General features: G+C 35.5%; 2 protein-coding genes across 3 annotated transcripts; one reads left to right on the forward strand and one right to left on the reverse strand.

The window, feature by feature from the left end:
- Positions 1-1,136: 1,136 nt before the first annotated feature.
- On the forward strand, positions 1,137-3,263 carry LOC106137828 (uncharacterized). 2 transcript variants are annotated; one of them, XM_013338749.2, is made up of 2 exons: positions 1,137-1,269; positions 2,070-3,263. In XM_013338749.2, exons 1-2 carry the CDS (start codon positions 1,198-1,200, stop codon positions 2,988-2,990), a joined length of 993 nt encoding a protein of 330 aa, XP_013194203.2. In that variant the 5' UTR covers positions 1,137-1,197; the 3' UTR covers positions 2,991-3,263. The 2 variants fall into 2 exon arrangements, with proteins under 2 accessions (XP_013194203.2, XP_013194202.2); XM_013338748.2 differs by having other exon boundaries at positions 1,182-1,838.
- Positions 3,027-21,794, reverse strand: LOC106137827 (semaphorin-1A). Its single transcript, XM_013338747.2, has 11 exons — positions 21,490-21,794; positions 14,353-14,492; positions 13,127-13,223; positions 12,752-12,803; positions 7,736-7,988; positions 7,079-7,272; positions 6,722-6,863; positions 5,930-6,611; positions 5,361-5,662; positions 4,967-5,156; positions 3,027-4,572 (listed from the first exon to the last, which is right to left on the reverse strand). The coding sequence occupies exons 2-11, from the start codon at positions 14,441-14,443 to the stop codon at positions 4,350-4,352; spliced, it is 2,226 nt and encodes a 741-aa protein (XP_013194201.2). The 5' UTR covers positions 14,444-14,492; positions 21,490-21,794; the 3' UTR covers positions 3,027-4,349.
- Positions 21,795-22,933: the final 1,139 nt, after the last annotated feature.

Here is a 22,933-nt window from a genome sequence, read left to right on the forward strand (position 1 = left end):
AGAAGAGGAATGGTCCTAAAATTGAGCCCTGAGGAACCCATTGAGACGCTTGATCCGCTTGACTTTACTCCATTAATATCTACAGTTTGAAGCCTATCAGTCAAATAGGTTTCGTTGATTTGTGGTCAAACCCATATTGACGAAGTTTATGCAAAAGTGTCTGATGATCTACGCAATCAAATGCTTTAGAGAGATCGCAAAAGACTCCAACTGAATCCTGTGAACTATCAATCAGTCAAATAAAATATAAAATAGAATTGGGATTTAAATAGTGACAGGTTGCTAGCCTCGCCTAAAAGAAGAATTCCAAGTTTTTAAGCCTATTTCTTAGTCGCCTTTTACGACATCCATGGGAAAGAGATGGAGTAGTTCTGTTTTTTTTTCTATTGGTGCCGAGTACCCTTATGTATTCGTTACTATAAAAATGAGTAATCGTTACTATCGTATCGTTACATTACTCGTTACTTTTGATACCTCAGTTTAACCCAACGAAACGAATCGATTCGTATGTTGTATAGTTTGATACGCGTGTCAAACTGCAAATGAAGTATTGAGTTAATAGTATTGACCTTTAAATTATAATGAAAAAGCAACACTGTCAAACTTATTTAATGTCAAAAACATTCCGAGAACAAAAATCTTTTATTTTTAAACTGAAATTAGACATATTAAATAAAAACATATTCTAAACAACAGAATCTTTTGTTCTTAAACTGAATTTAGACATATTAAATAAAACCATATTTTAAACAACAGAATCTTTTGTTCTTGAACTAAAATTAGACGTATTAAATAAAACCATATTTTAGACAACAGAATATTTTGTTCTTGAACTAAAATTAGACGTATTAAATAAAAACATAAGGTTAAACAAATCAAAAACTATTTTTTAAGCTTCATCCCTAATTATAATATCGTTCCCATAGCAACAATCATTGTTCTTTAGTATTTTGTTATTGTAACGAACGGTTTTGAATAAGGGTGCGCAATGTGGGCATGCGTAAAACCACAGGTTAAGTTAAACAAACGATCGGCAAAGCATCCACTTACCTGCGTGAAATGAACCCATTATACAATAAATGCGAGGAACGAAATCGTGCGATTAACGAAATACAATCGAGAGTAACGTTTCGTTACTCGGTAGCAGAGCGCACACCCGTTACTCAGTACAGTTACAGCTCTACTCTAATCTAAAGTATGGGCAAGGGCAAATGTGTTTCCTTTACATGTTCACTTTGTTTTAGTATCTTAGTGTTCACATATCACAAAGTAAACAATAAATAATTAATATTGTCAATAAGTAACACAAAGTACTATTTTGTTGTTAACATATTTATGATAATCAATCATTCCATGGGAAAACCACAAAAAAGTTAAATAAAAGATTAACTACATATCCCTAAGGAGTAAAAAACTCGAATTTAAGGGAAATACTCATAAAGCCTGAGTGAAAAACAATTAAAATACTGCAGAACTAGACACATGAAAACTCAGCTTATGGTTTAAATTTTAGTTACATTGAAAGCAAAATGAATAGCTTTGATACACAGTTTGTCACAGAACTCTTCTTAGATAGTAACAGTAATACAACAATAAGTAGATTAGCCGTTACAATTGCAAATGTCATTTACGAAAATAATGAAAATGTAAATACATTCAATGAAGTGCTTACAAATGAATTCAGCAATGTTTTGCAGTCAGTGGGTGAACATACTGAATATCACCATTCAAAAAACAGTTATAAATGTAAAAATTCAGGATTCTATGAAAAAGTTGTGAAAACTTTAAGTGATGTTGATTATATTTCTAATTTTAGAATGAAAAGATCAACAGCAAAGGTGCCCAATTAATTCTATTATTATTTGATATTATTTTTTTGAAGGCATTAGTATTTTACTTTGCCTGTTCCTTTTTCATTCATTCAGCTCTAAGGCTTAATGTTAGAATTCAGATTCAAATAGTTACAAGTTGCCAGCTCATCGCCTTACAGAAGAATCCCAAGTTTACAAGCCTATCCCTTAGCTTCTTTCTACGACATCCAGTCAGTTTGCAACTTCTTTCTTTTTCAGGCGCTATTACAATACTTACAAGAGAATGTTGAAGCAGACAAAACCAATATGTTATTGGATAAAAAACTCCATATCTTCATATTTATTTTAACTTCTGACTTATCTTTCAATGATGTGGCAGCACTGTTTTGTCTACAGAAATCATCAGTACGAAATATTTTTTATGACATTGCTGCTATGTTATCAGGACTGACATATTATTTAATCAATTGGCCATCTCCTGAAGAACAACACATCACCAGGCTTAAGGTATTAAACAGATTTCAATTTCCTAATTGTGTGGGTTTCATAGATTCTTTTCGTTTCAAGGCAGGTTCAAGGAGAACCAAAAAAGCATCTCTAGATACTGTCCTGCTGCAAGCTGTCTGTGATGAATCTCTCATGTTCATTGATATACATGTAGGTTCAATGGGAAAGACAAAGAAATACAAAGTGTTCAAGGAAAGTAAACTTTCACAGGAGTTGAAAAACTTTGTAGATTTTGACAGTCATATTCTTGGTGACTCAGAGTATAAGTTGAAGTACAATTTAATGACTCCCTTCACTGCTGAAGAATTGTTAACAAGTGAAGAAATGAAATACAATGAAGTCCATTGGAAGACAAGAAGCTATATAGGACATGCATTTGAGATGTTGAAGGAAAGGTTTAAGAAATTGAGCCATTTGGATTTAGACAGTCCACAGGCTGTAGGAACAATACTAAGAGCTGCATGTGTGCTTCATAATTTCATATTGCTTCATGAAGGAGCTCCAGTAATCAAAGAAGAACCTACAATTTGTGATAATGGTGCCGATGAAATCATATTAAATATTGATACCAACATTGTTAAATCCTCAGTTGAAAAGCGTCAGTTTATTTGCAATTACATCAATTACATGAGTGTTAATAATTTATTACAAGGAGAGGCAAAAGAATTTTAGTTGAGTATGAGGAAAAAGTGTAAATAAATAAACAACTTTTTATTTAATAATACTTATATTTCTCCAATATTATGGGAAATTGATAACCTTGCTAGGCATTTAATTGATTTATTTTTATATAAAAATATTAATAAATCATTTTGAAGTGTGATAACTAGCAAATTGTACAGTATCATTTCAATTTACTCTGTAGATCACTTAAAATAACACAATTGTAAAAAAAAATATAATGTTTTATAAGAAACATGTAAAATAAAATTAATTTTTACCATCCATGATTATGTTTGTAATACAAGACAGAAGGATTTCTATTTATTAATTACCACTTACATGTAGTATTTACAGGAAGGTTCTCTGCTTATGTAACTAAGAGACTTTGATAATTTTACGGTGGGAATACATCTTATTTTTAGATATGGTGGTTACATCAGCCTGGTTTAATTCATAATTATGGTAGATAGTTTTTTTGGAATAATAAAGTTAAGGAATACTTTTTACAAGACAAAAAGCATATCAAAATAAAACCAAATAAATAAGACTTATTTGCTACTATGAGATTTACTATGAATTTTTTTGCCTACATTAAACTTTTTCATGGATAATCTATATGTACATAACTTGAATTTTGTTTCATTTCATGTTAACTGTAATATAACAAGAGGTTAAATATATCCTTATATTTTTCATCATAATGTATATTAAATTACATTAGGCACTAAATTGGCAACCTACAAGGCACTATGCACTTAGCACAGCAATTAATGCTATGATTTTATTTCTTCATAATCAACAAAATTTACATGCTTTTTTTCAATATAAACTTGCAGAGTAAAAGTATTGAGTTAATATACAGTAATAATTCTGATTAAAAATGATCTCCTTTAAATAGAATTATTACTTGTACATATATTTTCTTTGATTATGTTGAAATGCCAGCCCATTGATATAAAAAAGTAATCGCTTATTGTAAATATATACAATCAATTAGCCTAAGATATTTACAATTGCTAATTTCACATCATGATCACTATTTTTATTAGAAGTATTTTATGGAATGTAAAATGTGAATAAGTCATATTACTTATTCAACTTGGCATTCTACCAAGACTAAAATCAATCTAAATAAACAACTTTATTGGTCTTAAATGCAAGTAGCTATTTAACGTCGTACATAGTTTAAACCGTGGAAACTGTACATTTAACATTAAAACAATATTTACAGCCATCAAACATATGCTAGCACTGAACACGCTGACCTACCGAATAAATCGGAAGACTTGGCACACACGACGTAAATGTATCGTCACTCATCATAAATCACTTTGTGATAGAACCATATACAGTTTTGTTTGGTATTTTTCAAATGTAAGTCTTTTTCACTTTCTGTAAGGTACCGCACTTGAGGTCCTTGTCTAGCGATTCTGTTGAGTTCCTGAGGTCCAACGGGCGGTCTTTTCCCAGCTCCATATGCAGATTGTCTTGCTTAGCGAGTGGACATACGTTGGCCACCATATTCACATTTTTTGATCGCGGTGGCATGTACCCCGAATTAGCGTTGAGAGGAGTTTCCAAGGGGCTTAGTCTGAAAATACAAAAAAGTATTATACATTTTCATATTTGTATGAACTGATTTTGGTACCAATATGTTGTGCCTAAATGTTTTAAACCATGGTAGTGTCCCTAATTTAGTTATACGAAAATATGTAGTTGTAAACAAATTATTATAATTTATCATATGATATTACGTTTGTTTGTTTATATACTTGTACGTACTACGTAGGTACATATAATAACGTCTTTATCCCTTACGGGGTAGATAGAGCCAACAGTGTCGAAAAGACTGAAAGGACATGTTCAGCTGTAGGCCTATGGCTCAATGATGAATTTATGTTAGGGAATTAAAAATACTTGTCTAGAATACCTATTTAGTAGGTATCTAAATTTAATATTCCAGTTGAATAATTTGGGGGAATTACCTATTAAGGTGGTTGTGTTGTTCATTGAAGGGCGACGTATCGGCAAAAAAAGGATGTCGAAATCGGCGGGAGAAGAGGTATCCAATGACGAATCCCACCATCAGCGTCACCAAACAGGAAGCTACCACTGCCGTCAACAGGGCTTGTGATGTGTAGATATTACCGTCGGCGGCTTCCACAGTCAGAGAATCTTAAATAAAAAAAAAAAAAATTGAATATATATTGTTTATGTGATATTATCCTAAAACTAGATGTATAATACAACTAGTGATTTTAAACTAAGAAAAATATTGTTATGAAAAATTCTTTATATTACGTACTTATCTGATATTATGATTGGGGAATCAAATTATTAAGTTGACATTACATACACATAGATGCTAAAATGAATTACCTGTTCCGTGTTTATTATTATTGGTAGGTTTGTCCTCTGATAAAACGTTGGTTTCAACAACTTCTATCAGTATTTCATTTTGGATATCGTCTGATTGGGACAGTTTGGGCTTCTTTGTTCCTGGATTTTTATTACTATGCCCCGTCGAGAGGGCTGGCAACTTATTACATATATCAGTCTTTCCATATTCTACATTTTGTAGAAATCGCTCAGGATTCGGAAATTGCCTGTTCCCGACCCAAGAACATTGTTGTTGTTTTGAATCCCACGCGCAGTGTGGATCTTGTAATGCAACACATTCCCTGCAAAGAAAATGGTAACAACATACATTATTTTGGAAAACTATTTAAGTACTATGTTATGTTCGTATGTATATAAGTTGTAAAGTGGACATAAATCTTGTGTTGGTCCGAATTTACTCCCGTAGGAATAAATTAAAATCATTTAAGAAATCCGTTAAGTATCTAGTTTCAACTGATTGTTGATATAAATGTAAGTATAGAAAATTAATGTTTTGACAAAATGAAAAGCTAATAGATGTGATTGTACTTTGTTTAATTAGTGTTTACCTGCATGAGTGAACATTGCTGCAGTACGATAACGTCACTGCTCTTATTATGTCTCCTGATGCCACTATTAACTTCTCAGTAGTGAGGGCAACGTGCATTTGTTTGATCGGCACCCCTTGTGGTAAAACTTGCACCTCAGAAATCACAGCCGTTCTTACAGGACTTTTACTATCTTCATCAGAACTAGCATAGAATTCGCCTTCATTAGCAGCTACGTTCACAGCCTTTATGACTCTACCGTCGTCGGTACCGACGTACATCACATCATATTTATTTCCGTTCATCGCTTGCACCTGAGGATGTACAGCAATTGCGGAGAATCTGTATTGGAGGCTGACTCTAATTAGAATTGGTCGTGCCAAAAACGATGGAACAGCTTTGTCCATCAACGAATGAGTTTTTATGAAGTTGACGGCTGAATCAGATAGCGTCCGACTGTCTTCTTCACAAGACCCTGGTCTTGGCTCCGGCACTTTGTCTTTTTCTAAAGGTAGCCAATTTGAGTTCATACTCTCCTGTCCTTTGAATGGACCCTCGAATGCATCCAAAATATCTCTCATAGCAAACGCACAGACTGCTGAACCTCCAATTGCGTTTTGAGGAGTGGTAAATACGGCGTATACTATGTCGTTTCTGCTGCCGCCGCTGCCGTAAATACCATTGATGAGCTCCGTTGTTGCTTCTAAAAATAAAGTATAAAAATCATTGTTAAAAATAAAATATAAAAATTATTTTAATTTTGATTTTGCATATTACGAGAGAACACATTTTTTTATTTATATAGGTACTTACGGATTTCGTCAAAGTAGAATGGGTAGTCGCCAGGCATGGAGCAGTTTAAACGAGTTTTTAGAAACGAAGTCCATCGATCGCTAAATGTGTGTGGACCACCAATATCGTTAAGACATACTCTTGCCACTCTTGAATACACGGCCTGATGAAGAAACATTAAAACACAATTTATATTTTTTGTTCTATTTGATTTTTAATATGTAAGTAAACCATTTACGTTTCACTATTGAGCAAATCTTCCTTTGCCTTTCAGCGATATTTTATTTTGTCATCCAATTCCCTAAAATTACCCCACCAACCTTAAGGTTGGTACTGTATTAACCACGTAACAGAAAACTGAGGACAAAAATCACTCACCTTCCCGCAATTCATGTATTCAACTGCAGTTTCTCTGTAGAAGAAATATACATGGCTAGTTGAAGCGACGGCGCCCACAAACGAGGGGTCGTTCAGTAGTCGAAGGTCTGATCTTTCGGTTCTTACAGGTTCTCTGTAAATTAACGGATCTGTCCCTGAAAAATCTGCCGCCGTTGCTGTGTACAATTTACCATCTGCAACAAGAATAAGTCTGCATGTTAAGTTCATTACTATCATATTTTTCATCATTATCTGATCTATTTCTTTACTGAAAATAGGTAATATATGTAGGTATTACTAGAAATAGACGCCGAGGATATCCTTGTATATTTTTTTTATTCTTAAATTTGACTTACATATTGTTACAGTATAGATTTATGATTTGTTGTTACTAAATAATCCACCCACAACCAGTCCTTTGTATAGTAAGCTAACTGTAAAGGCAATAAATCGATGAATATCGCAGTGTTCGTGTCGTGTTCGGCGCAACCCTCGCCTGCGCCGGAGCGGGTCGTGCCATCTCTCTGAACATCATCGCAATGTGTGATCACGCCGCGAATAGGAAATGGTTATAATCGAATAAGGTCGATCTTGTACACATCTTTGACATTTAAAAGGAAATTCATGCTGATAATGATGATAATAAGACGTGCTTACCAGCAAATATAGCGGTCGAGTTGTGTTGAGGATCATAAGGGCAGCGACCCGATCCATCGAATTCTTCTTGATGATGGCTTTGTGCATGCCGAGGATACCAACGGCACAATGGCTTGAAAGCATTGGTGCCGCATACTAAAAGACGGTCGTGGGTTCGGGCAGCTACACGTGGATAATTTTGACACTCATCTGCCGATTTTCCTTTCAACTGACATAGTTCTCTATGCGCATCCGTTGATTGCCACTCCAAACGCTGCAAGTAAGGCAAAATGATTAGGGTAGAACCGGGTAATACCGGTCAGAAGGTATTACCGGTCATCGCAAAATCTCCCATACTACTACGTTCCGCACACGCACACATACACAGCGCGTCGCATGATGTAGCCGAGCGCGAACGCCCCGGCCCCCGCTTCATTCCAAGCCGCCATTTGCAATGAACGCACGTCACTTGTTTTCGCGCCCAGTTGAAGTAATTTTTCGGGTTAAAACAATAAGAGGTGAGTATTTATTGTTTCACATTTCTAACATTGTTACTGGTGATTATTGTAGCATAAATGCTAAGCATTCAAAGTAATATTCTTTTTTGAACTAATCTCGACGAGTTTTTAACCTAGAATTTTATTTACGGAAATGTTTCTAGTCGGGCAATGCCGGTCGCGCTGACCGGTATTACCCGCATGTAAAATAAGTAAAAAATATTGTTATTTATGTTTGTTTATTATTAAAGAATGCCTAAAAGAAGAAGCCAACCAGTTTCAAAGGCGTCATGGAGCCAAGATCAACTACGCAGAGGGTTCAACCTGGTGGCGGATGGAAAACCTATTCGAGAAGCAGCGCGATCTTGTGGTGTACCGTTTTCTACGCTTCAAGAAAGGATAAAGAACAAGAACAGTAATAAACCACAACTGGGACGAAACACTGTCTTCACGAGGGAGCAAGAAAACGAAATGGCTACGCAGGTTAAGTTCCTTGGTAAAATATTTTACGGGTGCACTTCGCTTCAAATTAGGAAAATGGCATACGAATATGCTGTAAAAAATAACATTAAGCATAATTTTAATGACACTTTTGAACTTGCTGGCAAGGATTGGCTCAAAGGATTTATAAAAAGAAATCACTTATCTATCAGGAAAGCTCAAGGTATGAGTCTGAATAGAGCAACTGCTTTTAACAAAAACGAAGTTGGTATGTTTTTCAAACTTCTTACAGAGCTAATGGATAAATACAAGTTTCTGCCAAGAAACATATGGAACGTAGACGAAACTGGGATTTCCGCAGTGCAAGACCCCGGAAAAATTGTGGCAGAGAAAGGACAGAAACGTGTAGGTTCTATTACTAGCGGAGAGAGAGGAAAGACTGTGACAGCTGTGTGTGCTGTAAATGCTACCGGAGTCTACGTCCCACCAATGCTAATTTATCCACGACAGAGACATTCATCTGCTTTAGAAACAGACGGCCCTCGAGGGGCAGTCTATCGGTGCTCGAAAAATGGCTGGATTAATGAAGATCTCTTTGTAGATTGGCTTAAGCATTTTGCAGAATTCACCAAGCCTTCAGAAAACGAGCCCATATTGCTGGTCCTGGACAACCATGCAAGCCACATTTCTTTGAGAGCTTATGAATTTTGCAAAGGCAACAACATAGTGATGTTATCATTACCACCACATGGCTCGCATAGAATACAACCCCTAGATGTTTCCGTCTATGGTCCATTGAAAGCAGCCTATAAACAAGAATGTAATCTTTTTATAAAGAATCAATTGGGAAAAAAGATAACACAAAATGATCTCGCTTCACTGTTCAGAAAAGCTTTTCAAAAAATAGCAACCATTCCAAAAGCTGAAGCAGGTTTTGCTGCTACAGGAATATATCCTTTAAACCCCGACGTATTTACAGACGAAGATTTTGTGGCTGCTGAAATTTTAAATAGTAACGAAGTTGTAGTTTCGACAGAAGAAGTAAGAGACCGGGATAACAAGACACCAGAAGCCCAAATCATATTAGATGAATCAATAACACATGACCCACCAACTCATTCTCAGACCATTTTATCTAAATCACCATCTCTTATTGATGTAATTGAACCAGTCTCAACAAATAATACACCAATAATTTCCGCATTTGAGCAGCCGAGCAATATTTATACAAACCCCATTCCTTCTACCTCAGGAAGTGGTAATACTATCACAGTTAGGGATCTTCTGCCACTGCCAAGTAAGTCGATGGAAAAGACAAAAAATATACTATCTCGCAAGCAGCATGCATCAGTCCTGACAGGAACTCCTAACAAACAAGCATTGATTGAGAAAGAAAACAGAAAAATTTTAAAAGAGAAAAAACTTAAAATAAAACCTGAAAAAAAGACAATTAAAAGAAAAGGAAAATCGATCGAAGTGAAAAAGGCTAAAAGAAGAGTGCTTCAAGACAAAAACAAGCGTAATGATAGTACATCGGACTCGGAAATAGAAATGACAGACTTACGTGAAGATGAAGACACTGATGATGATTATGAAAATAAATGTATCATTTGCGATGATTATGGGCAAAATAACGAGCTGTGGTATAGATGTGTACTGTGTGGCCTCTGGGCACATGCTGAATGCTCTGGTTGTGACTCTCCAGAGGGTTATATCTGTGACTTATGCCATAACAAACCTTGACCGGTATTATCAACCGACTGACTGGTTTTACCCTCCGTGGTGTCGAATACCAGTCAAAGTAGTTTTTTTTTTAAGACTAATTATGCCAAAATTGTTTCAGTTATTGATCTCAATTAATGTGATTTAGTTAGAAGATTACCTAAAGTTTTGTTATCGATAAGATTAATAAAGGAATATTGATTATTATTTGATTTGTGATTATTTCTCCTTAAGCGACCGGTAATACCCATTCTTACCCTAAGTTAATAAAAATATTCCGAGTTTTTTTATTAGCTGTACCATCCACCATAGAATTTTAAAAATGTATCCACAATATCCGTGTGGTTCCCGGCAGTGCCGTGTGGTTCCCGGCACTATTACAAAAAAGAATAGGACCACTCTATCTCTTTCCCATTGATGTCGTAAAAGGCGACTAAGGGATAGGCTTATAAACTTAGGATTCCTCTTTTAGGCGATGGGCTAGCAACCTGTCACTATTTGAATCTCGGTTCTATCATTAAGCCAAATAGCTGAACGTGGCCATTCAGTCTTTTCAAGACTGTTGGCTCTGTCTACCCCGCAAGGGATATAGACGTGATCATATGTATGTATGTATCCACAATAGAATTTTAAAAATGTAGATTGGCTGCTTTGCTCCACTTATGGTTTATCAAACGAAAATTCTATAGTTACGTCTTATATGATTTACCTAGTTTAACTTTCGCAGCGTTTGTCGAAAAAAACATGAGTTTTTATTATATTTGGTTTTATTTTTTTCTATGTTTTCTCTGCGTGAATATACGAGTAACATATGTTTAAGGCAACTTAGCTTGTCGATTCGATGGTTAAAGAATGTTTATGTTAGCGCAGCTTGTAAACATTCGTTTGTTTTTTGACGTGGCGATGGCGAACTTTAGCAATATCTGACTGGAATGGCACTGTGCCAACAATTTTAGCTTTGTACCGCCCTACGGTCTACTGCTTCGTATTTTTATTTTATGCGCACATTGTGATCCCATTAATCGTCTGTTTCGTGTCGTAGGTATATTTTGGCATTCAAAAATACAGTTCGAAATTCATCAACTAGTTCTATCAATCATTGTTAACAGGGAAATTACTGTTAACTTTCAAATAGAATGTGTAACTTGAATTTTTTCAATGGACCTTTTACCGATTAAATACCTATTCGAAGTTTAAAAAGTGTTAAAAAAGATAATTTAGCTATTACAAATAAAAATGTTTGAAATAGGTTAATCAAACAAAGCTTTAACTAAAGCTATATCTCGTAGATAGGACGTCGAGAACCGATTCAACGCTAAAAGCTTTTCCTTTTTAAATTTTAACAATGTGTAATCTAAGTAGACGGCTTATATGGTAAATCATTTAACATGATTTGAAAAATAAACATGGCGCTCTGGGTAATGGGCCGTGCCGTAACTAAGAATGAACAGAGAGTGCAGCGCTAACATAAAAATTGAATAGTACAGAACTACTTTTTTGTTTTATCAGTAGATTAATATCGTTGATTAATAATGATCTATATTTTTTTTCTTATTCGCTCTTGAGTGAGGAATCTAATGAAATATACCTCAACTGACGTGCGTACTGCGTGACTTACGAATTAGTGAACTACTTAGAGGAATCAACACAGCTGTGGATGCAACCGAGAACATAGTCAGATAGCGGTGATGGTTTTTCTGCGACAATTTAATATTGTTATTAATTATTAATATAGGCACATTGCACGAGTTAATTTTTTACTCTCGGTGTTTTGAGACGATGTAGAAGTGTGCTTGTTTGCGCAAGATAAGATACGTAAACGTGTTGTAGAGCGCGATTCCAAGAGGCGACGGACTGCAGCCAAAGCCGGGTCGCCGACCGGTGATTCGCTGGTCTTTGCAAAAGCTACAATCGAACTAATCTGCCCGGCTACCGGTCTATAATCGCCCGTTATTACTTTTGACCAAATATAAGATGGCGTTTCGTAAGGACTGTTTGCTTTACTTTATTTCCACGTCTGAGTTTATGTAATACCATTGCTTAGGCACTGTTATCATAAATCAGGGCAGACCGTGGTAGGTACCTATATATTTATTTAGGCTTTAACATTTTATGCACGCTTGATCACTGATGGAGATGCTATTTTTATTGAAATTGATTATTGATATGGTAGATATAATTTTATTTGCCACTTTTGCTAATTTTAGTTATAATTTGCATTATGTTGAGTAAAAACCTATTAAAAAGAATCGCTTATTCCGCTACTTCATTAATGTTTTCATTCAGCCATAAAGGGAACAAAGTGCATTTTTATTAAACGTAACAAGTGCACGTAATTTTTTAAAGTATAAAATAAGTGTAACGTATAGATATTTACCTGCTCCACATTTTCCGAGAGATCATAGAGGCTGAGGTTGTAAACAGTGTTCCTATAATAAAACAAAATTTATTCAGAAAACTGCCTGATAGCTAGTATAAATTAGGTACTGTAATTGTAATTAGGCATGTTCATCTCAAAAGGTTGTTGGCTCGTAAAACTAAACTGGCCGCAGAACTAGTTCAAATGTATCTGCTTGCCAGTTCCTTGTATGGGTAATGTATCATTCGATGCTCATTTTGTGTAATCAAGAGGCTTCTAGTTTTTCCATGAGTTAAAGCACTGAGATTGGGTTCTTTTGTAATTTGCTAAGATATGGGTAATATAATAGAAATATTTTTATATCACGGTAACATGGATATTAAATATACTTGCCTTCCACCCACTATGATGGAAAAATCATCTTTGTCTAAGATGCGGAAGTGGTCCGGCGCCGTGGTGTTGCCCACAAACTGCTCTGAAGTTTCATCGCCTGTAACAAACCAATTCATAAAAACTTGAACAGAGTCACCAAAGGCCACGAGAACCAAATACAAGACTACAATAAGTAAGTATCCTAGATATGGTTAATTTGAGCGTTTTCTGACACCGTCGAAGTTAAAGACTTATCCGGATAAGCTAGCCTCTGAAAATAAATGATACCGCTATAATTTAATTAAGCACTTATCTACTTTCCTATTTTTCCAAGTCTCATCCCTATCTGAAAAGGAGTTAGTGAAACAAAGCCCATTTCATAAGTAATCTACATATTTATTAGAAGGCTCTACTTATTTTCATGATTCAGTTTATTCTTTAGTTGGGGCGTGAAATACTTATTACCAATTTTAAATAACTTGGAGGTATTTATTATTCGCATGCATATCGTTTTCTTCCTGGCTTTAGTCTCGGTAGCATCCTCATCTCCCTGAAGAGGAGCCCGGGGTATGCCTTTGACCATGGAGCCTAGATTAGGTGAGTCAGTTTTTTACACGAAGCGACTCTCATCTGTCACACATCCAGTTGTTTGAATGTGCAGGTTTCCTCACGATGTTTTCTCTCACCGTAAGAGCATCGGTTAGTATTTAAACTAATGCATAACTTCGTAAATAGTCATTGGAACATGGTAGAGGTGGGATTTGAAACTGTGCCTTTCTGCGCATCACGCATTTTAACCGGACACCTTAACGTTTCTACCACCGATCCATTGTTCCCATGCCTATATTAATCGGTTTTTCATCCCTGCATTTAAAAATGTTTTTGCCTTCATGCAACGAACAATGTTCCCATTGTACAGCTATTAAACAATAATGGTAGTTTGCGATTTCATAACAATTGGTTGGGAAATTCTCAGGTGTCTGTCAAATCTCGATGAATCTTATCTTGCACCCGCGGCAGTCGTAGCATTAGGGAAGAAACCATATATTTTATTATAAGTGAATCACTTAATCTACATAAAAATGTATTATTGCATGAACTATCTTTTTCTTCATTTGTATACATGATATTAAATAAGTAGTATTTAATTACCTAATATCTTTACTTTTGGGTGTCCTAATATCCTTTGAGATAATCCTAATCACTTCTTCTTTTTTTATAGTTTAAATACTTATTTTATAGCTTACCATATTTAAGTTCGATGCGGGCATTTGCATCTGGCATCCAGGCGTGAGCCGTGGACACAAGGAGCACCAGAAACGTCTGGGCGAGGCCCATCTTTGCTTAATACCGTTCTCTTTCTACGCACGCCATCTTTCGCTGCACACTGCAAGAAAAAAAAAACAATTATACCTATATCTTTTAAAATTTTCTTGAAAATACACAGAATTATTGTTGACTTTTTTTTTTAATTGTGTTCTACACGGCAGGTAAATCCTAATTAGTGTTTGGCGGTTAGAGATTGTAAACTATTGTAAACATTCACAGGCAAGCGCTTACTATTTATAATTTCCTAGGTACAAACTTGCTTGACGTTAAAGTAAGTAGGTTGGTGTTGTAGGCTAATCAGCTCTTACAGAACCTAAATATATGAAGGAAACTAATAAAAACGAAGCTAGGTATAAGTACGACATAATGTGTTTAATTTTACACGAACGGATGTATGTGTTCACTTTTTAACAGGTATAAGGTGTTCTACTTATATTTATTAATTACGATTTACGAGTTAATAATTTCCAAGAATTGGTTTTAAATTTGCACCTGGTTTTTTTAACTGTTGAATGGACATGAATCATTGTATCTTAGCAAGAAAACGTTACGTAATTGTATCTGTACAAATGCATTGCTGATTGATGACGTTATTTGCTTTGGTTCAAGACCACGTGACCTGCTGCTGCAATTTTTATTGATTTAACATTTTTCATTCATCATTACCATCTCTAAAACCAAGGCTGCCATGCTAGTTTGGTTCTGAAAAAGAACATAGTGTGTGCGTTGGTAGCAGTTGTGCTGCTCGAGCTAATGTTGAAGTAAATAATGGTAAAAGCAACATAGGACTTTGTATTCTTCTTTTACGCAATGCGCTAGCAACATGCCACTATCTCCGTCTCGCTTAGGCATCGAATCAGCCATCCATTTAAAATTAAAATATTGTGATTATATACGTATATATATTTTTTATCGCTGTTAAGATTATTTTTATGTTTTAAGTTTTTATTATAGTTTTCTTTATTTTTACCAACACACAGTATTTTATTTTTATTCCCAGCTAATTATCCTCTGTTACTGCACACTGCCAAAAAATCGCTATGCTATGAAAAAGGTACCTATATTTTGTGATATTCTAAAAATGCTTAAATAATAAGAAGGTATTATTTGACTTTAGGAGCCATATGTGGAAGAAATGATGGGAAGCTTATTACGTTATATTATTACCTACCTAATGAGTACGAAATAGTGTTTGTTTCATTGGGTATTTTTTAACAAGGAAAAATTCTAAGAGTTGATTAAATAATGATAATTGAGGAGGAGGATGTCGCTGGTCGGCGTAAGTGCAAGCACACTGCAAATACAAAATATTGAGAAGATAGATGTGACTCTGAATGCAATACAAAGTGCAACAATAACACTTCAGAATTCAGGTAATGAGGACGCTGTTTATTTTATAGATTTACTGAAATATTTGGGCTCTGTAACTTTCGAGACCGCATTGGCTGAATGGCCGCTAGTGTTACTTTTTTTACTTTTACTTGTTCTATGAAATGACTATTCTGTACTCTCTGTTTGCTATGATTACTGGTTCCCGGTCTCACGGCATCCGATGCACAGTATGCAAGGTACTCGTTGGCCAGGATTCACATTCTATTTTTTTACCATTTTACTCATCGTGAGAATAAGAACTCGATTGTCTTGTCTCAGCGCTTCTATCCACTTTGTTACGATGCTTTGGTTAAATCCATCTTTTATAACCTGATACGGTTTATTGCAGACATAGTCTTTTTTATGCAGATCTTCACTTTTAATTGCGGCCATAAACTGTATAATGCTGCAGAAAGGACGTAAATGATTTTAATAAGTAAGTACTTAGGTAATGGGGTCGGTTGTAGATTGGGTTGTTAATTTTATTACAGCTAACCATAGTCGTACTTCCACTATGGTTAGCTGTAATAAAATTAATATAAAAATAGTTGTAAAATTTTGCCTATACTAACTCTGGAATCCCGATCAAATATAAAGGAAGTGCGCAGATTTTGCTGTTTGTTTTCAGCAGCTGCATGTTACGTTAAAATGCAAAATAAATAATAGTGGTCAAAACAAAACAATAAAATCTGAGTATGAAAAGTTTTTAACAACATAAGGGCTGTATCTAAAAGGGTTGTCGATTATATGTAAGTAATGTAACAGAAGGCGGTGCGCATTTGCACATATGCACAGATGTGTTACACAAAGGACTAAAAATCAGGGGACGCTAGATTTTATTGTGGTGTGTGATAGCGTGTTGCAATTGGCGATGCAGTTTAAACAGTTTAATACCTTTTTTTATTTATTAAGAGAGACCAAGCGTTTACATCCGAGCTAGCTGTTAGCGATAACTCGTTAACGCGAATTTCACCGCTCCGATACATTACGCCTTGAACCTGTAATTTATCGACGCTGTATCTGGCGGCACAATTACTGCCCTAAACAAACAGGCGGTTATCGGGTGGAAGGTAATAGCATCGTTATTCTAAAATCCCGATACAGCTCTTTGTAGCTCTATACGGTGCTCGAGGAACCATACGACCGCGAATATACGTGAAATGAGATTCATTTCATAAAGTACTTATATAAACGTAGGTGCGCGGGTTACATCTGCCGCAGCAGAAGGTTACTATAATAAATATGACGTCGCTTCTAACATCGAATACGAAATAAGAAAGGCATAAAAATGTAAAGACGGCACATAGGAATGAATATTTAATGGAACGATTTCAGAGTGGAACAGATGTCGCGGTCAGAAAGTAAGATCGCTTTATAGCCCTATAGAGACCGTTAGTTAAATATTAGGTAGGTTAAAGTAGGTATTTTATCAGATCTGGGGATAAATATTCCATATGTAAGTAGGTACTTAATATCATGTGACGCAAAAATTGATAGATGATACAAGATGCCAATACCAGCCCTATTAATTATACTTAACTAAATTATTCCAGTCTGCGAATACTGTAAATAATATTGCAATTACGCAGATGCGGTTGACATTTGAGCCTCGGGTGACTACAGTGAAGTCCAACGAGAACCCACGCAACTCGGGAAGCTGCGGCTTCTCTCCCGACCACAATAAGAAATCCTGCAGAACCGGCCGGCCAACACTCCGGGATGGGATGTCTTTGCGAGACGATAAAAAACGTTTTTGCTGAGTTTTCCATATCAGCATACAATTTATAGCCGCTTCTGGCAATGTCACGCGTGAAATGTGTCTCTAAGAAGACGTGTTAGGGATAGAGGGATAACTACGTGGCGAGACTTGAAAGTGTTCTTGATTCTTTCGTTGGTCCAGAATGCTCTAAAACTTGCGTTTTATTTGTGAAATGTTAATGTGGGCTATAGTTATATCTGCTTAATGTTTATTAAATTACTGCTACGGGAATTTTTTTTATTTCTTTATTGTTTTAACAGTGTCACCGCATGCAATATATATTAATAATTTGACTAAAGAATCCGTTCATACTTTACACTTATTCCCTGACATGACTACGTACACGTAAGTACTTACCCAGGTAAGTACAAACCCATCATATAAATTTCTATAGCGACATGTTTTATAGTCAAACTTAGGCCAATATACGCATTATTTGGCATTTACTTTTCTTACAATATTTAGCGCGTGCAATCTAGGGAGATAAAAGTACCTACGTATAAAACGCCTTCTTATCGCTCCTTATTCGTACAATAAACGATTTCTTCCAAGAAAAACTTTATAATTTTCAGCTTGAACTGAAAACATAATAGTAAAAAACTACGTCTGTAAGTATATACATTCAGTCAGAAAAGTATCGGGAATGGAGTATTTATTTATGGTTCCAAATTCATATTTTTGTTTTTTTTGTTGTTGTTAGATTGGCACAACTGTTTTCCATTTTGGCGCGGAGTTTGAGTTGCATCTGTTGTTTACATTAAATACAGTGCTATTTTTAGTTATATCATATCTAGTGTGTATTGCTAATTTCATAATGGATAAAAACATCGAACAAAGAGTTTTTCTTAAATTTTGCATTGCCAATGGAATATCGTGTTCGGAGTCACTGAAAATGTTACAGAAGGCTTACGGTGAATCGACTTTATCAAAAACTCGTGCTTATGAGTGGTACAAAGCGTTCAAAAGCGGTCGAGATGTGATGGAAGATTTGCCTCGCTCTGGTAGGCCATCAACGTCTGCAACTGAAGTTAACATCGCAAAAGTGAAGGAAATAGTGACTGAAAATCCTCATTCAACTTTGAGAGAGATAGCCACCGAACTTTCTGTATCTCACGAGTCGATCCGTACCATTTTAACTAATAATTTGGGTATGAAACATGTTGCCGCTCGGCTAGTCCCAAAAGACCTGAATTTTTTTCAAAAACTCAATCGCATGAGTGTCGCTGAGGACATGCTAGAACGAGTCAATTCCGACCCAACATTCATGAAACGCATTGTTACTGGTGACGAGACGTGGGTTTACGAGTTTGACATGCAAACTAGTCAACAAGCTTCGGAGTGGCGCCTTCCAACTGAACCGAAACCGAAAAAACCACGCCAAAGTCGTTCAAAAGTCAAAGTCATGTTGACTGTTTTCTTTGACTATCGCGGTGTTGTGCACTCGGAATTCTTGCCGGAAGGTCAAACGGTAAATAAGGAATATTATTTGAGTGTTATGCGGCGTTTAAGAGAGCAAATCCGACGAAAAAGGCCAGATTTGTGGAAAGAAAATTCTTGGATTTTGCACCATGATAATGCACCTTCGCACAAGGCCATCATTGTGAACGAATTTTTAACCAAACACTCAACAAATACCATCGAGCAACCACCATATTCACCAGATATGGCTCCAGCCGACTTTTTTCTTTTTCCTAAACTCAAATTACCACTTCGTGGCACCCGTTTTCAATCGGTAGAAGACATAAAAGAGAATTCGCGGCGAGAACTGACCTCAATTCCGAAAACAGCGTTTAAAAAATGTTTTGATGATTGGATTATTCGTTGGCGTAAGTGTATCGTTTCTAAAGGAGCATATTTTGAAGGTGATAAAATAAATTGGGATGAATAACAAACAGTTTGTGTATTATTGATCTTTTCCTGCTACTTTCTTGACAGAGTAGTACATACTTTCTAAATAGGTGCGTTGAGTATTTAATAGATTTGATGATCATCCTTCTGTACTATGGAGTTTGCATGAGGCACGTAAGTCAGTAAGCTTTAACTTTAACAAGAAATGTTAGATAGGCGTTATGTTTTCTAAGCAATTAGTGAGGCCTCGTTTGCCTATGTTAGCGAGTGGTATAGTACAGTTAAACGCAGCGGTCAGCGCACATTACCAGTGGAAGTATGTCAAGTTTTAAGGTATGCGTTTCGAATTCGCGTATACATACATATATTACGTCTTGTATCGCAAATTGCACGGGAATAACACTTTTACTGGTATGAGATAAACCTTTCGTATCATTTAAATACTTGGGTTTTTCTATAGACCGTAACACCAAGAAGATTCCTTAGATAGATAAAGTTGTAGCAAATTCCTATTCATTCATTGCATCTCATCTCATCCTATCATTCCATTCCGCATACACTTACGTTTTTGGTCTTATCTTGAGTATTGACTTGAGTGAGTCAAGTTTATACTTCATTGATATTAGTAATATTAACAACATATGTGATGAGGCCAGATAGACAAACGAGTAATGACAATCGGAAATGAATTGCTATTAAATTGCAAAACATATTATTTTCATTTTTCCACAGGTTCGAGGAAGTATACGAAATTTGGGATAAATCTGTCTTAACAAATTACATGTGAAGAGAAAATATATCGATTTCCAATACAAATTTGTTCCGTTGTGATATCAATGATATTAATTTATTTATTTATTTTAAAATAAATAAATCTTCCTCCTATATAATAATAAAGTTTTACTTGAAAAAACACCTGAATAAAATACTTTATAGGTAAGTGCATTGTTTTATTCATGCGATACAAGCTTCAAATGTTCTCTCCGATTTAAAAACTATGCTATGTAAGTAAGTATCCTGTGTTTCTGTATTGAACTGCTCGAGAATATTTGGTATTTTGATCTGTAAAATGTGTGCGCCTGCGTCGTCGGCTCGGTTACGCAGGATGCGATAATGTCTTTCATTCATTACCGTTGTGATTTACACATCTGAGTAATTGTTTGTTCTATTTATATTCGAAAGGTCGTCTGAAGAGTAATGACTCATTAAGATATATTTAACAATACTATTAGTTATAGTAAATTCTTACGCCATTACATTTGGCATTCATATTACTATACTTGTTATCAGTAACATTATTATCGTTACAGTGATAAATGCTTTGAGATATATTAATTGCGATATCGTCATTTCTGATAACTGGAAACTCATTAAATTCTTGTGACTTTGATTATTTTTTATATATTCTTTTATTTTTATATTAAGGGTGTTTATATGAGATTGCATTAATTAAATTTGGTAGATTAAGGAATGTGCTATGTTCCCTACTTAATCTAAAAGACTTAAGTTTTACTAATTTAACAGGGCCGGATTCGGAATTATTGGGACCCTTGGCTAACAGTATTAGGGGTCTACTCTGGTGTTCAATTAATTTCATCTACCGAAGAGATTAAAGTTTTAATGCACACTTGGCATCAAACAAAATTATGTTTGATGCTTTTTAGTCATTTCATTCAACTGCATTCTTTATCCGTATTTATCACCACCGTAAACTTGACATAATGTTTTCAATGTTAAATACTAATAAAATGGTAATCTATTTTTTAAAGTTTGTAATTGGCAGCATGTCTATCTAATCTATTACATCAAGTTGCTGCCAGTATTAGCTTTCTAAATTAGAGACCCTGTAAAGCTTGCACACAACAAAAGAGGGCAGCACACAGTGCCTTTGACTCTACAATTTAGTCGGTAGAGTCGACGACTCGTTCGGGTAGCGACGCTTGCTTGCCGTGTCAACAATGGCGCTCTTTTCTTCGCTCCCTTATTCGATGGGTTTTGTTTGTGCCACCTCCACAGAGCTCAACGCCTCTACAAGCCCCTTATTTTTACAATTAAAATATTATTCCTTAGATCTTACCTTATAAGTCATGCATCGGTTAAGTAATCCAATCACTCTCTGTTTCTAATCCAAGGGTCATCGCATCATGAAATCTTATTATCTAAGCACGACACTTCACTATATTCAAAATTTGTTTCTAAGTTCACAAACGCTGAATTAGACTTTGGTGTTGGAGCGGCCACAATATAAGAGCCTGTCACTTTGATCACAAGAAATAAAACCGGTTATGAAGTAGTAACTGCAACAGAACTTGTGTGGTGTGTTTACTATAGCTTTGGCTGTCGTGCAGCAGTAGTGCGTGGTTCCACAGCGCACTCGGCAGGGGCACTGGCGTGACAGGAGCGCCCCGCCACTCTCGCAGCCGAACTTGCCCGACAGGCCTGTTTGCCTCTTTTTCTAACTAGCGTGCGCGTGCGTTGATGTTTCGATACAACGTCGCTAGCTCTACGATATTTTTTTTTACGTCGACGCTTCTAAATGAGAAGCCATAAAATAGAAATGTTCTTCGACGAATCGACATTGTGAGCATAATTTTGTTGCTAGATTGTGAGCTTGATCGACAAAGTCAAATGTAGTAAGTAAGGATAGGCCTTGAAATCAATAAAAGCGTAGAAATTTACGTTAGTTTCTTCAAAAATAAAATCAACTAAGTTATACACCTACCCATTAAAATAAATCATGCTGAATATATAATTTTCGGTGCACAGTGAGGCATGTCACAGTAATAATTAGAATAATAGCGAAGGTTGGATATTTATCAAAAGGCAACCACCACATGTGTCAGTCTCAGTTTATTCTATGCAAGCACCCCTCGCTGCGCTCTAGTCGGCTCAGGTACCTTAGGTGAATGCACAAAAAATGTAGCGACGGAGTCCGTCCGGCTCGAAGGCTTGCGAGAAGGGAACAAACTCATGACTAGTCATGAATTTGAGTGTTATTGTTGAAACAAGTCTATTTTTCTGACAAGAATTCTAGTAGTTATCATGCATGCCCTCGTATCCGGAGCCATTTTTGGCTGAAAATGTCAGCCATTTTATTTTTGTGATAAGTAGTGATTACCTTTTTTTATAATAATTAAGTTCTAATTATACTTTAAGATTACAAACTTACAATATAAACACCATATTTTTTAAAGTTTAGGCATAGCCTTTGAGTGTGAGATAGAAAATAGTGAAATAATTTCATTATAATTTAATCATCTGGAAGTTTCTGCATCCTTAACAGAAGAATGTCGCCAAATAATAAATTCTAGTCTAATAGTTACGTGTTTTACTTATTTCAGACTGAGAAATCAAGATAAAAGACAAATCTCAGTATGAAGAATTGAACGATCTTGTAGGTATATTATCCGGTAAAAAACATACTAAATATTTTATGTATTTAATAATAAAAAAGACATTGAAATAGCTCAAATGATTACTGTTTACGATGGGAAGATTTGTACGTGACAGGTGCTACCTGA

Source organism: Amyelois transitella, chromosome 3 (genome assembly GCF_032362555.1).
Source record: "Amyelois transitella isolate CPQ chromosome 3, ilAmyTran1.1, whole genome shotgun sequence".
Classification (NCBI taxonomy): Eukaryota; Metazoa; Arthropoda; class Insecta; order Lepidoptera; family Pyralidae; genus Amyelois; species Amyelois transitella.